General features: G+C 36.6%; 1 protein-coding gene across 7 annotated transcripts in view; it reads left to right on the plus strand.

The window, feature by feature from the left end:
- The window catches only part of KIF21A (kinesin family member 21A), a gene marked incomplete at both ends in the record, with an annotated part of 219,842 nt that overhangs the window by 88,348 nt on the left and 114,783 nt on the right, over positions 1-16,711 (plus strand). For all 7 annotated transcript variants that reach the window (XM_080706303.1, XM_080706301.1, XM_080706302.1 and 4 more), the window contains 2 exons: positions 15,994-16,216; positions 16,343-16,525. In XM_080706303.1, the coding sequence (XP_080562429.1) occupies positions 15,994-16,216; positions 16,343-16,525 (406 nt within the window). The remainder of the gene's footprint in view (positions 1-15,993; positions 16,217-16,342; positions 16,526-16,711) is intronic.

A 16,711-nucleotide genomic window follows, 5' to 3' on the forward strand; every position in this document is an offset into this window, starting at 1 on the left:
GTTATGAATGAACCTTTTTTGACTTATTTATTACTGTCATTATAATATGCCAGGTGTCACTCATGTGACTATTCAGAGTTCAAAATTACATGCACAGTTTATTTATTTATTTATTTATTTATTTATTTATTCATTCATTCATGGTGGTACTGGAGATGGTACCCTTCTATCTCCGGGCTATACTCCCAGACCTATTTTATATTTTTATTTGGAAACAGGGTCTCTTAAGCCAGTGAGGCTGGCTTCAAACCTACGTGATCCTCCTGTCTCTGCCTTCCAAGCGTGGGGATTACGAGTGTGCGCCACCATGCCTGGCACATGCACAGTATTTTTATATTATTGTGGTCATGACGCAACAGATTCAAATGTAATCAATATTCTAAGGTATACTTCTTACTCTTCTGTATTCATTTTTTATTGCTGTGTAACAAATTGTCATAAATGTAGCAATTTACACAACACCTGTTTATTATATCTAAGTTTCTTTCGTCTAGAAGTCCAGGTACATTTTATCTGGATCTTTTGCTCAGGTCTCAGGAGGCTGCATTTAAGGTGCTATTTGGAGCTGGGGTTCTCATATGGCACTCATTGTCTTCTAAGCTCAGGCAGGCTGTTAGCAGAATCCATTTTTTTGTGTTTATATGACTGAGGTTCTCATTTTGTTGCTAGCTTTTGTCTGGGACACTCTCAGCTCCTACACACATCCTTCTCTTTAGGAAGCTCAGGACATAACACTTACTTTCTTCCTGCAGTCTAGCACAAGAGTGTCAGCTACTTCACCTTCTTTTAAGGCACATCTGCATGATTATCCTGCCCATCTTGGATAACCTTCCTTTGATTAATTCCAAGTCCACTGGTTAGTAACTAAATAGGAAGTGGTTGCTTTTCATGTTGACAGACTCCTACCACAATCAAGGAGCAGGAATTATATATTGGTGTGCACCACTGGGGATCATCTTAAAATTCTTTTTGCCACATTTTCTTTACAAAAAATGTTTGGGTGCAGTAGCACACACTTGTAATCTCAGTTATTGGGAGGCTGGGATAGGAGAATCACAAGATTGAACATGCAGAAACTTACTGAGACCCTGTTTCAAAATAAAAAAACATAATAGGGTTGGAGGTGTAGCTCAGAAGTAGATCACCCCTGCATTTTAGTCCCAATATCACTATGACCACCAAAAAAAGTATCATATTGTCTCTTGTTTGGGCTTTGACCTGTCACTTGTACTTTATTGGGAAATGTTGGAATTATAGTTTATTTTAGTGTTAGGTAGCAATTATTTTTTCTTGATGGTAAAATTTGGTATTGATAGCTTAGGTTCATCAGAACCAGATTCTTAATCTACACAATATCATACATACTTTAAAATGTTATTTCTGTTTCTAGGAAGCAGAGATAAAATAATGGTAAGCACAAAAATTATACATTTGGGATCAAGGATATATTGCTATCATTACAGGGAGTAATCACTTTTCCTCATAATGAACATATTATTAGGCAATAGAATCAAACACTCTCCTTTTCCCCTAGGGTGTATGTAGTTTCATTTACAAAGAACTTTACAAGAAAGTTTTTGAATTTTTTGTTTATAATTGGGATAGGAGAGTAATAAGAAGAAATATAAGGTATTAGGACCTTATTAAGAGTTGACTGAGACAGGAGGATGGTAGGTTTGCAGCCAGCCTTAGCTACTTAGTGAGGCCCTCTGCAACTTAGTGAGACCCTGTTTCAAAATAAAGAGTTAAAATAGGGCTGAGGGTATAGTTTGGAGGTAGAATGCCCTGGAGGTACCCCCAGTACTAAAAAAAAAAAAAAAAGAGTTGAAATACCACCTTGCATCTTGTTATTATAGCTCTCATACTGAAATTATATTTTCTCACTTTCCTCATCCCTTTATGAATCTTTCCCCATTTTTTATTCAAGCTTTTAAAACAAAGTGAAATGTTAATTACTTTTCTCATAAGAACTTATATAGTTATGCTGTTGACCAACAAAACTGATGCTTTTAGAACTTTGTGTTATTGCTTACTACATGTTATGTTTAACAATAAAGTCCATTACATACATTTTAGGCCCCATCTCTACCCAGGAAAGAGAATGGGTTGATGTCTTATTTGTAAAGGGTTGCAGAATCACAGGGGCCTTGTGGTGGTGTACTCTAGGTCAGTGCTGATTTCAGGAATGGGAGTGAGATTGGTAGAGAGAGGCACAGAGTAGTGCTGAAACGGTCATCACCATTTCCTGGGACTGACCCTGGTTCAGTTAGGATCTTGGCCGGAAGCAGATGATGTATTCAAACAAGATAACTGGGAAGATGAAGTAGAAGACAGGCAGCACTAAAGGAGACAGGGAATAAGGCCATACTATGATGTTGGCACAGAAGACCACTAGTCATGGGGGTAAGGAGTGCCTGCCTGGTAGGAGCTATGGCCTTTGGGATAGGGAACGCGGTCCACTAACAGCACATCTGAGAAATGAGCCGGGACACTAAGTAACCTGACCTCATTTCTCCTGTTGATAGAAACCTAGGTTCTTAATATTGTTGAGTAGAATTTCATTGTGTATATATCCCATAATTTTGTAATCCACTCATGCTTGTTGATGTACACCTAGATTACAAAGTTATGGGATATACACACAATGGAATTCTACTCAGCAATAAAGGAAAACAAAATATATCATTTGCAGACATATGGATGGATCTGAAGAACATTATGCTAAATGAGATTAACCAGTCACAGAAAGTGAAGGGTTATATGTTTTCTCTCATTTGCAGAAGCTAGGGAGTAATCGGGATTCCAGAGGGATGTCATATAATGAAGGAGAAATACCAATGGAGCCAGGGAGGTGCTGTAGGGTAGGGGTTGGGGAAGAAGGAGAATCAATGAAGGAATTAGTTCCATTGATATTATGTACTTATGTGAGAATACCAATCTCAATACCCTGTGTGGTGAAGGGGGGCCAGGGGAAAGCCCATCACATGCTGTGTGCATGTATGCCACTATCTCTATGAACTATATTATGATATGAGGCTATAATGCACCAATAAAAGTATGAAAAAATAGTCCAGGCTTAGTGGCACACACTTGTAACCCCAGTACTTGGGAGGCTGAGACAGAAGGATCACTGGTTTGTAGCCAGCCTCAGTTACTTAGTGAGGCCCTCCACAACTTAGTGAGACCCTGTTTCAAAATAAATAATCAAATTAGAGCTTGGGTTGTAGCTTAGAGGTAGAATGCCCTTGGGTTCAACCCCCAGTAACCCCCCAAATATGAAAAATAAACTTGTTCATGCTAAACACACACACACACACACACACACACACACACACACACACACATTTATTTATTTATTTATTTATTTATTTATATATATATATGATAAAATGTCCTCCTGGAGCCTTCAGTGGAGATTCACACTGCAAACCTGTGAGGGCACATTGTTGTAGTCTATGAGCATCAGCCTCCTACTTCATGGAGAATATGGTGAAAAATCAATCTAGAGGAAGAAAAAATTGCAGCGATCTTAAATAGTCCTTTTGGAAGCATCTTTCATCTTGTGGGTATAGAATGTTTGTTTGCTGAATGTCTAGTTGGGTGGTATCATAACATTCATAAAATCACTGGTAACAAACACATTTTAAGTATTTTGGCTTTGTTTTTGCCTGAATTGACTTTATCTCCCTTTTTCATATGGAGAATTCTCATCACCCTCCAAATTTCAGGTCAAATATAATTTACTGTGTGCAGGTTTTCTTATTCTTCCCCTATTCTTTTTTTTGGCTAATTTTTGTTGTATTTCTCCTTTGTATGTAATATTTTATCAAGCATATATTCACTTTTCCTTTAACATTTCCCCTATAACTACACGCCTCAAGATTTTTAAAAAATTATTTTATGGTACTAGGGATTGGACTCAAAAGCACTTTTAACTCCTGAGTTACAATGCCAGCCCTTTAAAAATTTTAAATTTTGAAACAGTCTCTCAGTAAGTTACCACATGCTAGCCTCAAACCTGTGATCTTCCTGTCTTAGTTTTCCAAGTACTGGGATTACAGTCATGCACCCTCATGCCTAGCTTTCATTTTTTTGCTTTAAAATTCTTCTTTGGATTTCACAGTCTGATATTCAGTAGGTGCTCTACAGGGGTCTGTTGTTTAAATGGTTTTCTGAGACTTTGGGTTACAAATGTGCCATTGCATGCAGGCACCAGCAACAGAAACTTTATGAGCATTTTGGAAAATAGGTAAGTAGGTTTTGTTTTAACTTGAAGTTTTCCCTTCTTTTACTCCCTCCAGCCTTTTTTTTTCTTTTTTTGAGTAGACACTTTTCTGAGAAAAATACTAGACAGTTCCTGAGTTTCCAAAGGATTAATTAATGAATTATAGTGATGGAAAAGAATAGGGCTTTCTTCTGAACCCAGAATTTTATCAGGCTTTGTGCACTGTTTCAAGGTGTTTCTTCAAACACCTGGTATTTAACAGAGGAAGTGGCACAGTGCAACCCCTGTGGAAGGTACTATCTTCCTTACTAAAGACAGAGTTTCTCTCTCTCAGTGTGCTGTGTCCTTAGATGAACTGGGCAGGATGAAAAGTCAGGAGACATTTCAGTGGGAATCAGAGGTGTCCTGGCATCTCACTCCCCTGCCCCCCTTCCTGGTTGGTTGCCTTTGAGGGAAATACATCTTTGTTTTTCTAAGTGGTGCTGCAGAGCAGACCCTGAGCAACCTAGCTAAGCACCTTCAACATTAACTCTATGTTCTGCATTAAGCATTTTTATTGAAAACAGATATGATTATCTTTTCATGTTATTGGATAAGAATAGGCTTGATCAGGTTGACCACATAGAGATGAAGTGGGGGTAATATAACTAATTATATAGATTGGGATAAGAGCTGTGGTTGGTTTTTTACAAGTTTTTATTAGTGGATTAGAAAGTGAGCTCCTTCTCTCCATTTCTGTCATTCTTAGAAGTGTGTACTTTCTGCTCCCCTAGAACACATGGCTGCATTTTCTTGTTTTTAGGGTTTTTAATTTTGTTTTTTCCCAAACTGATAAGTTCTTTAATGAAATTACTTAGGTGTGTTTCTTTCCTGAATATCTTAAAGACATGCATTTCTTCCCATCAACCATCACTGTAATTAGAGATCCATTTTCTACCAGTATTAGGAAATGGCCTAAAAAGATTCAAAAAAAGAAGTTTTGGTTATTAATATATATATATCAAAAATTGGTTTATAGAAAATAGAGTTCAGATCTGTAAAAGAGAAAGGCAGTTAGGGCTTGGTTACTGCCAGACACTCAGGTAGCTGTTATAATGCAAAGTACCCTTACTAAAAGTAATTAGCAAGTGGATAGAGGAGTTGGGACCTAGAACTTTCACATTCTAAAAAATTTGCATAATAAATGATATCTAGCTGGAGGCTAAGAATTCCCCAAGAGTATGGGAGGAGGGTACTGACCTTTGTGAAAGGGGAGCAGGTACCACTAGGCCCTTGACCTTGTAAATCCTTCTGGTCTTAACAAAGAAACCTAGGCATATAACAAAAGAGGTCTGCAAGGAGTTAAGGGGTCAGACTTACAACTAGGTCATAAGAGTATATGGTAGAGTAAGATGGGGGAGTTTGTATCTATAAAAAGCTGTTTTATATTTTGAATTCTGGTGACTTTGTTTCAGGCTACCCCCCTATACTATCCTGCGATAGTATAGGGCTGTAACTGTATTCTATATTTCTGTCTTTGTAATAATAAACTCATTTAACTCTTCAGCAAGAGTTTGGACACATATATATACATATATCCTAAGTCTGGACAAGGACCCACATTTATGGGAACAGTTTCCAAAAGCCTAACAGAGGTCTCTGGGAACAGTTTCCCCAAACCGTAACAGTTACCAAACCATAACACATTTAGGGGACAGGAATTTCTTTTCCATGGCCTGATCTCCTAGGAGGCAATTAAGCAAGGCCACAAATGATCAGCAACTCCCTATGGCGTGTTAGGAACTTTTCTAGAACAGAAGGTGGAGGGTTAAAGTAGGGCAGATGCTTTCTTGATATAGTTCCTAGTCACTGGAATGTACTAGAAGAGGATTTCAAAAAGGGCCCAGAAACCCCAGTGGCTCAGTTGTGGTGACAAAATGATAGCTGTCCTAAATTTTAGGGAATGGAAGGGAGGCAGGCAGTAAGATATAATTAACATGAAGAAATAAAATTGAACACTAGTAATTAATCTTTCTTTTAGGTCAAACTTTTACCCCAGAACTTAGTTTTGTTCCTTTTTGAAGGAAATTATTTTATTTGCTATATGGAGATAGAAAAACAATAATAATATTAAAAGAATGAAAATTTACATTTGGGGGCTCAGGGTATAGTTTAATAGTAGAGTTCTTGCCTAGCATGTGTGAGGCCCTGGTTTTAATCCCTGATACCACACACACACAAAAAAAAATTATTGTTTGACTCTTACTATACTTTATACTGATGTGATTAAGTGGGATGTGTGAGTGTTGGTTAATTATTATTATGAGAAGGCTAATTTTGAGATTATAATTTTTTCTTTGTAAATGAAGATATATAATAATTAGCTTGGTTGTTTTATATAGCAATATATGTCTATATACTTATATATATGTACACATGTATGCATGTACTAGTAAGTAGCAGCTAATGATAATGATCATCCAAAGCACTAACAAATAAGATGAAGACAGAAGATCCATACAGGGGTAGATTTATGGTATTATGTAGGTGGAGGAACAAAAGTGTTAAGAAGATGCCAAGTGGGCTAGTTACAGATAGCTGTTAGTTCAAGAGCCACACAAGTGGGAATCAGGTCAGATGACTGAGTGAACTGGAGAATAATCACAGTCTCATGGGGATGAGGTCAGAATAACTCAACAGAAACAGAAGAAATAGTTTACCAAGATATGTAGGCAATGGAAAAGTTGGCCTCATCTATGAAACTGTAGATTCAGGTCAACTGTACTTTTAATAGGACAAGAAATCAGTAATGATCAACTGAAAAAGGAAGACATTTGGTGTGTTATCCCACTCTTTTTGATATGGAAAAAATAACTTCAATAAATTAGCAAAAAAAGGCTTATTCTTTGTGATGTGTTTAATAAAGTGGGGAATAGGAATTGGAGAGGTAGGGTATGTTTGATTGTCTGATCCTTGGACTTATATTATTGATGTTAGTGCAACTCTTCTAATTTTGAAAAAAAAAATTGAGTCCCCACATAATGGAAAGTTATAAATCAAAATGACATAAGTTTACTGATTTTCCCTAAGTCAGCATTCTTTCAGGTATAGTGTATCCCTGACTACCAATTTATTGACATTGTAGTTTCTAGCATATATTTCAGTTTAATTAAGTACAAAGACTAATTGTACCCTAATAATCCTCCTTTTAAGCCAAACTTTTACTCCAGAACTTAGTTTTGTTTCTTTCTAAAGGAAATTATTTTATTGGCTATTTGGAGGTAGAAAAAATGATAATAATGTTAAAAGAATGAGCTGGGCGTGGTGGCGCACACTTGTAATCCCAGCATTCGGGAGGCTGATACTGGAGCTATTTAATGTAGAGGACCTCTGCAACTCAGTAAGACCTGTTTCAAAATAAAGAATAAAAAAAAAAATAGGGCACGGGGTGTAGCTCAGAGGTCAAATGTCCCTGAGTTCCATCTCCATACCCCCCCCCAAAAAAAAAATTCACATTTGGGGGCCTTGGGGCATAGTTTATCAGTAGAGTTCTTGCTTAGCATGTGTGAGGCCCTGGGTTCAATCCCTGACACCACACACACAAAAATTTTCTTTTGACTCTTACTATACTTTATACTGATGTGATAGAGTGGGATGTATGAGTCTTGGTTAATTATATTATCATGAGAAGGCTAATTTTGAGATTATGGTTTTTCTTTGCAAATGAACATATAAAATACTTAGCTTGATTGTTTTATTTAGCAATATATGTGTATGTATGTATATATATATATATATATATATATATATATATATATATATATATGTGTGTGTGTGTGTACACGTGTATGCAGGTAATAGTAAACATTGTATTATACTTTTATACTAAAGTAGTTATACATACTTAACTTTTTTTTTTTTGCAGTACCAGAGATGGAACCCAGGGATACTGCACCTTCGAGTTACACCTCAGCCCTAGATTTTAGTCTTTTATTTTTGAAACAGGGTCTTAATGAGTTATGAAGGGCCTTGCCAATTAGCTGAGGCTATCCGCAGCAAACCGTGATTCTCCAGTCTCTGCCTCCTGAATGCTGGGATTATAAGCATGCACCACCATGCTTTAACTTTCTTAAACAGTCAGGGTATCCAAAGTATGTTTTTAAAGTTTAGCAATAGTTTGAGGAGCCAAGGAGCAAATCATGTTGAAAGGGCCACATTGATGAAAGATATTATGGTACTTTATGAGGGAACCAACTCAGAGAATTGTCAAGTGGTATAACAATAATAATGTTTTATAGCTACATAGGTTTTCACTGCCATGTATTATCTCATTTGTTCATGATGCTATGATATGGATGTGGCAGTAATATTTTACAGATGCTTTATAGATAAGGTAATTGTGAAGGTATTTGTGTAACTGTATACTACAAGGTAGCAGAGTAGCCTGTTGCCATTTCTGGGATAGTGACAGAAGACATACAACTCCGGAATTGGAAGCTAAGGACTTGTTCTACAGTGTAAGCATTGTGAACTTCTGTTGATTTACACTGGCTCCTCATTCTTTCCTGATATATCGGGTGCCAAGCAGATGTATCTGTTATATGGATGTTCTGCAATCAGTGGGGGCATCCAGCAACATCATTTTGGGGATTCCCTGCTTTTATAGTGAGTAGAAGTAAGACAGCTCTGTCAGGTGGAAGATGGTACCTTATCCATGAAGGCTGCTGGCCGCAAACATGATCTTGAGAAATGATTTTTGAAAGAGCAGTCAGAGTCTTGCATTCTTGGCATGCTGTGCAAGAATGTGCAGAGATGCTCAGGGCCTGTGGTGCATTGCCTGTTAACAACAGTATGTGGCAGAATTAAAGTATAAATGTAGTTCTGCTGAGTTTCATTACTAAAATTCCAGCTGAAAGTAAAGTAAGTCTTTCCCTCCAAATATATTTTATTGTTTTTGCTTTTTAGTGTATCTTGAAACTTTGAAACTAGTTTTTGTTGTTGTTGTTGTTGTTGTTTTGATAAATAGGGCCCAATTTGGGGAAACTTACTAGATTCAATCTCAGTATCCTGTGGTCTTCACTAGCTTCATGGCCACTGCAAGGGGCCAAGTAATGTTTTCATAAATGAAGTTTCTTGTTTCACTGGCCAAAAGAACATATGCTACAAAAGCTGGAATATAATAGATTCATGGTTCCATGAAGAAATAAGGCACAGGTGGTATGAGTAATGGTGGGAATATGTGTGGCAGGAAAGAAAAAAGTAATTTTAACACCACCTTTGAAAAGCTGGCATAGTGCATAGTACTTTGTTTTGTTTTTCTTTAAACCTTAATTAAAATAAAACTTGTACTTGCAAAGAAACGTAGAATATTAAATCTGGGTTTCTTATTTTATGGATTAAAAATTGAGATGTAGAATAAAAATGCATGCTCCAAAATAAATTTCTTGTGACAGAGTAAAGCAATATTAGATTATTATACTTACTTCCCTCTTAGAGTAGTTTATAGGAGTCAGTAAACATTTGTTGAATCACTTTATTTTATGGATTTATACGATACATTCTCTATCACCAAAGACTTATTTACTAATGGGGAAACAATAATTCCATTTGATATCTACTCTTAAACAAATTATCGTGAATAAATTCCTTAGAGGTTTAAGTAATTAATTCACCTTGGGATAAAAGAGAAAGAATTGTAAAGATGTGGATATTTGAGCGGGGTCTTAAGTCATTACAAATAGATTTTTAGGCAGAAAAATGAAGAATCAACTTGCATGTGTATGTATGGTCCTGGGAATTTAACCTAGGGGCCCTCTACCTCTGAGCTACACCCCCAGCCCTATTTTATTTTGAAACGGGTCTTGTTAAGTTACCACATGCTATCCTCAAACCTGCAATCCTCCTTTCTCTGCCTCCTAAATTACAGGTGTGTGTCATCATGCCTGGCTGGAGGACCAGTATTCCAAGGAGGGTGAAAACTGTATACATTTTATGGTGAATAAAGGCATATAAGTTGATAAAGAAATGATGAAAGGTTAGATGTAGCTGAGGGTGACTTGATTTGAGGATGGAAAGACAGAAAGAATCCACATTAGGAAAATTCTTAGATACCAATCTAAGAAGGTGGACTTTTTTTTTTTCTGGAGAAAGACTGACATTTTAAGGTACATAGGTACATGTAGCAGATGGGATAATGTCAGTCCTCAAAGCGGAGTCAGTTAAAAAATGGGGGAGAGGGAAATGCCACAAAAGCCAGCTTTAATCGATATTTGAGAAATATAACATTATATATAGGGTCAAGTTCTGAAGAGAGCTCAGGTAGGATGAAGACTGTAAAAGGCACATTTTATTTGGAAATAAGTAAGTAGTCGGTTCCTTTCATAGGAGCAGTTTTGATAGAGTGTTAGAGTAGAACCTAAAAGGTGCTATGTGCTTAGGGGAAGATTCTGATGTGAGAGATCTTAATTAACATCTTGTATTCTGTTTCAAACCTTTGGCCTTTCCAAACTAAACACAATAAATTACATTTTGTAACTATATAATTATCTACACACTGTGATTATATATAATTGTGTATCCATAAATATTTAGATGTATAGATACTATAATTATAGATAATTTATAGTTATCTACATGTTATATAGATACATGTTGTTGGTAGTCTTTTATAATATTTCTGTGTAGTACTAGATATTTTATCCTAAATATTTGTGGCATAAATTACATGCATATTGTTTTTCTTTAAGAGGCAGTTTCTTATATATCTAGTTATATGATTATACATTTTCAAAAGTCTGCAAGGCTTTGCTATTTGTGTTAATGTTTACTGCAATGTTTAAATAGATTATTTCTTAGCATTGGGATTGGATATTAGATGTTTAATGGTCATATATTTAACATAAAATACTAAGAAAGATGTATTTAAAAATATTTATTTTAAGCCAGGTGTGGTGGCGCATGCTTGGGAGGTGGAGACAAGAGGATTGCGCAGGTTTGAAGTCAGCCTCGCTGGTTTAAGAGACCCTGTTTCCTAATAAAAATATAAAAATAGGTCTGGGAGTGTAGCCCGGAGGTAGAAGGGTTTCCAGGAACCCCAGAACCACACACATACACACACACACAAAATGTATATTTATTTTATTTTATTTTATTTTATTTTATTTTTTGCAGTACTGGGTATAGAACCCAAGGGCATTGTACCTCCAAGCTATTCTCCCAACCCTATTTTTCTGTCTGTCTGTCTGTCTGTCTGTCTGTTTATTTATTTATTTATTTATTTATTTATTTATTTATTTATTTATGTGGTACTGGGGTTCCTGGAAGCCCTTCTACCTCCAGGCTACACTCCAAGACCTACTTTTTTATTTTTTATATATTTTTATTTGGAAACAGGGTCTCTTAAGCCAGCAATGCTGGCTTCCAACCTGCGTGATCTTCCTGTCTCCACTTCCCAAGTGTGGGGATTACATGTGTTTTTGTTTTTGTTTTGTTTTTTGTGGGTCTGGGAATGGAACCCAGGGGCATTCGACTTCCGAGCTACATCCCTTGCTCTATTTTTTATTCTTTATTTTGAAACTGCATCTTACTGAGTTGCAGAGGGCCTCACTAAGTAGCTGAGGCTGTACGCGAACTGTGATCCTAAGGTCTCAGCCTCCTGAATGCTGGGATTACAAGCCGGCACCACCACGCCCGGCTCTATTTAAAAATATTTAAAGTGGTAAATGTCAGATTCTTTGGGTGTTTTCTATTTCTGAAGATAAGTACATTTAGTTTCTATATAATTTCAAATGATAGTTTTGAAATGAGGTTTATATTAGGTAAATTTTAAGCTCTACATTTTAAGCAGGTGATTGGTTTGTTTTGGGACTTCATCTGAGAATTCTTGACTTAAATCTAAACTTTGGGATTTGGAAAATTTAAAATACTAATTTATGAAGCAGAGTTGAGGAGGAGAATATCTCTCTAACCTTTGAAGGATAGTCAGCTTCTCTTATCTGCATGGGTGGGAGATTGTCACTCTTAAGAATTTCTCAAACCTGCTGGGAAATTGCCATTTCCTAGATTTGGTAGGAGAGGGATCTGCACATCTTGTTCACATGTAAAACCATTCTTCCTCTTTCACCCATGCAAATGAATGGAATTGGGTATCATCATATCAGCAAGGATAATAATCATGTGAGTAGAGGTTAGGAGGTTAAGGTTAAAGACTTTCAGAGTAACAGTGGCATTCTAAAATTTTGTGATCTGTAATTCAGATGCCACCTAGTTTTCATTTATGTGGAAATGAAATTAAAACTATCTTACTAGCCAATTAAGTTAGCTTATGGCTGTAACTGCAGTGTGCATGTATGTGGCTATCACTACTACATTATGATGTGAGACTATAAGACTATAATGTACCAATAAAATTATAACAAACTGACATAGAAAACAAAAAGAAATTTGTAATAAGGCACTGATTTTAAGCAGGAGTCCACTGCTAATTTTCATTTTAAACAGTTGTGGTTTATTTGTATTTATCACCTGGGATTTGTTAAGCTTCTCAGAGTATTATATAACAGCCATAAAGCTGATAGAGTGAAGAGACCTGGGATTAATGAGGTGGCTTTAGGGAGAAAAATAACACCTTGAATTCAGAAATTCAGAGAAGTCATGGGAGCTCTCAAACATGAAGTATTCAGGCTGGTAATGAAGTTGGTAATTGATAGAGTGAAGGTGTTTCCAGGAAAAGGGAGCAATTTATTTAAAGGCAAGAGAAAACCTAGGTTGTTGGTGAAATGGATTAAAATAAACCCTCAGCACTACCACTAGTGAACATTTTTTAATGTGAAAATGGAGCATGGCAAACACCCAAGGATGCCCTGAGGGGTTTTTTGTTTTTGTTTTTTAAACAAATATTGCTGATATTGCAGCATGTGCAACAGCTTGCTGGGGGCAGGATTTGACTGAGGTACATGGAGTGAGGAGACTTGTGTAATACATAATGATGGCCTTGATTAGGGTGGTGGGGGTGAGGAAAGAAAGAACTTGGTGGACTGGAGACTTGTTTGAGAGATAATTGATAGCTCTTGGAAATAGATGGGTAGAACAGGGAAGAGGGAGGAGCTGACATTCATTTGAGGTTGTTTCTGGCTTGGCAACAATCATTTTATTGTGATTTCCTCCTCATAGCTGAATGAGGTAGGTCGAAAAGAGGAAAATATTAATTTATTTTTTGGTGGTACTGGGGTTTCTGGAAGCCCTTCTACCTCTGAGCTACACTCCCAGACCTATTTTTTTTAAATATTTTTATTTGGAAACAGGGTCTCAAGCCAGTGAGGCTGGCTTCAAACCTGCATGATCCTCCTGTCTCCGCCTTTCAAGTGTGGGGATTACAAGTGTGCACCACCACACCTGGTGGAAAATATTAATTTTGAGAAACACCACTTATCAGGAATTTGTAGAACCAGAAAGCAGAACCTACTATGACTATGGGTTGCTTGTATAGTCTGTGGACATACTGTCTTACAAGGAATTTTTTATTATACTGTTTGTGTGTGTGTGTGTGTGTGTGTGTGTGCACACACGCACGTGTGTGTGTGTGTCTGTGTGTATGCGGTACTAGGAATTGAACCCAGGAAATTCTTATTCCAAACTACACACTCAGCCCTTTTTATCAAAACAGGATCTTGCTAGGTTGTTGAGAGTCTCACTATGTTGCTGAGGCTGTCCTGGAACCTGCAACCCTCCTGTTTCAGTCTCCCAAGTAAGGGGATTACAGACATGCACCATCATGCACTGCTATTATACTATCCTTTTACAACCCTATGTAAACAGTTTTACCCTATTTTTTTTTCATACACGGTACCCTAAAGTTAGTGCTAGGAAGGACAGAAGTAATACAGCCTAAGTCTTCTGATGTTTCTCAGCTACTCTCACATCTCTCAAGCAGCTCCTCATATTACATTAAAGCAGGCAATCACAGCTGAAGACTTTAACAAAGAAAAACAGCAATAGGGCAGAGGAAAGACAGTCATTGCATGAGTAATATATTCTTTGTTTTTTGGGGAGCATAGAATTCTATTTTTAATAAGCAGGGTTGCAGAAATTTCATTCGCTTCTTGATGTTGTCTTTTCTGTCCTTCCATTGACCTTAATGTTTCAATGAACTGGAAAGAGTTAAAAGTTGAGAGATCTTGACTTAGGCTTGGCTTTTTCTCTAATAAATAATAAATAGATGACTCATTCTTCCTCTTTAGACTTGATTTTTGTTTTCCTGTACTGGGGATTGTACCTAGGGGCATTTTACCTTTAAGCTATACCTGTAGCCCTATTTTGTGTTCTTTATTTTGAAAAAAAGGTCTTACTTAGTTGCAGAGGGCCTTTTTAAGGAGCTGAGGCTGGTTGCAAACCTGTGATCCTCTTGTCTCAGCCTCCCAAGCACCGAGGTTACAAGTGTGCACCACCATACCCGACTTAGACTTGAGTTTTATTTAAAAAATATGTGGGAACAGATTTCTTTAAAATCTACTCCTTGCTTTGTTGTTATCATTTTCCATTTTCTATGGTTGTTTCCTATCTTTCTCTTAAAAACTGTCTCTTTCGTCATAGCAAGTAGGAATCTCTTTTAAAAACCTATTATGCTGCTGGTGTATATGCCCAGGATGTTCCTATTCATAAAGTGGAGTCAGATTTGGGTTATTCTGTCATAAACATATTACCATATGTACTCTCCTTCTTTGGAAAAAGGCCTCTGGATTAGGAAGAGAAGACAGAACAGGGAGGTGCTGGAATTTGGAGCAGGTAGGGGTGGATATAGTGCTGTGGTCTTCCAAGTGGAGGGAGAAAAACCCATACATCACTGGGTAGTGCAGAGAAAAATAATTGAAATTCTACCTGTATTTCTTCTTAATTTATTTCTTTACAAAACTCTGCTTCTGTATATGCACAATCAATATGAAGGGTACATGTATATCATTTATAAATTAATCTACATGCATATTTATTTTTGGGATATACTTATACCTGTTAAGCTGACTACAGATAAAGGTCAAATAAGTTTGGAAACCACTGGTAGAGTTTTTGCCAAAAGGAGAGTCAAGGTTATTGTTAGGTTTTTAGGTGCTATAAAAAAGGCGAGAGAGACCAGTGCGCCAAAAGAAAAGAATTTTAATGCGGTCTCCCCCTGAGGATAGGAGCTGAACCGCTTCTGAAGACCTCCAAGCTCCTCCACTGCTGGAAGGGAAATGCCCTTCCTTTTAAAGTTTACTTCGCGTGGAAACTCTGCCCCTCTCACGATATCACCCAGCAGAGTCTCCTCCCTTTCTAAGGTCCCACCCCCGGGACCCAACCTGTCAGTTATCAGTACAGCAAGATGCATATTAGATTCCTAGTAGTCCATTTTTGCATATGATAATCACTAGAAATTTGTGCATATGATAATTGCTGAAAATAGAAATAATCTAAAACAAAATAACCATAAACAGCATTTTGTAGCAGAATTTATTTGACTGAATATATACTGCTTATAGAATTAAGAAAAAGTACCTGGATAAGTACTTAATTTTAAGATGAACTTTATACTCTTCAAGATTTGGGGTGATTGGTAAGTAACTCATAGGTATTGTTAAGTCATCTATGTACAGAAATTAATTCAGTATAATTCACTTTATTTAAACTTTTTATCTAAAGGAGTTGTGGGTAATTATTCTTTTAAGATAGGATTTGTCATAAAAAATTAAGTCCCATTTCTTAAAAATGTTTTTTTTTTTGCCTTTTGTTTTATTTTTTTTTCTGATCATTTCTCACAGAATAAGACCACAGCTTGCCAAAGAAAAGATTGAAGGATGCCATATTTGTACATCTGTCACACCAGGAGAGCCTCAAGTCTTCCTAGGGAAAGATAAGGCTTTTACTTTTGACTATGTGTTTGACATTGACTCCCAGCAAGAGCAGATCTACATGCAGTGCATTGAAAAACTAATTGAAGGTTGTTTTGAAGGCTACAATGCTACAGTTTTTGCATATGGACAAGTAAGTACCATATTATTTCAGGAAAGGTATAGTTTTTCAGATGTGTCAGTTCAGTGATACTTTTATTTTTGTTTTTTGAGATCATGTTAAGTTAGAGCACTCATTTTTCCCTATCCTTTTGAGCAGACTGGAGCTGGCAAAACATACACAATGGGAACAGGATTTGATGTTAACATCACTGAGGAAGAACAGGGTATTATTTCTCGTGCCGTCAGACACCTTTTCAAGAGTATTGAAGAAAAAAAACACTCAGCAATTATAAATGGACTTCCTCCTCCAGATTTTAAAGTGAATGCTCAATTCTTAGAGGTAGTAATTGAACTGTATCACTTATGTCCTTTAAATTTTATCCTTAAAACAGTAAGTCTTTATTTTACATTGTTGGCTTTTAGTACAACATCTTTCATATAGTACTATTAAATGTTATTTAATAAATAAACATTAGAGAGTAGGCAATGGCTATATCTTACTTATAGAGACAATGTTTAAGATTAT

The sequence above is a fragment of the Muscardinus avellanarius genome (assembly GCF_963383645.1).
Source record: "Muscardinus avellanarius genome assembly, chromosome: 11".
Taxonomy (NCBI): domain Eukaryota; kingdom Metazoa; phylum Chordata; class Mammalia; order Rodentia; family Gliridae; genus Muscardinus; species Muscardinus avellanarius.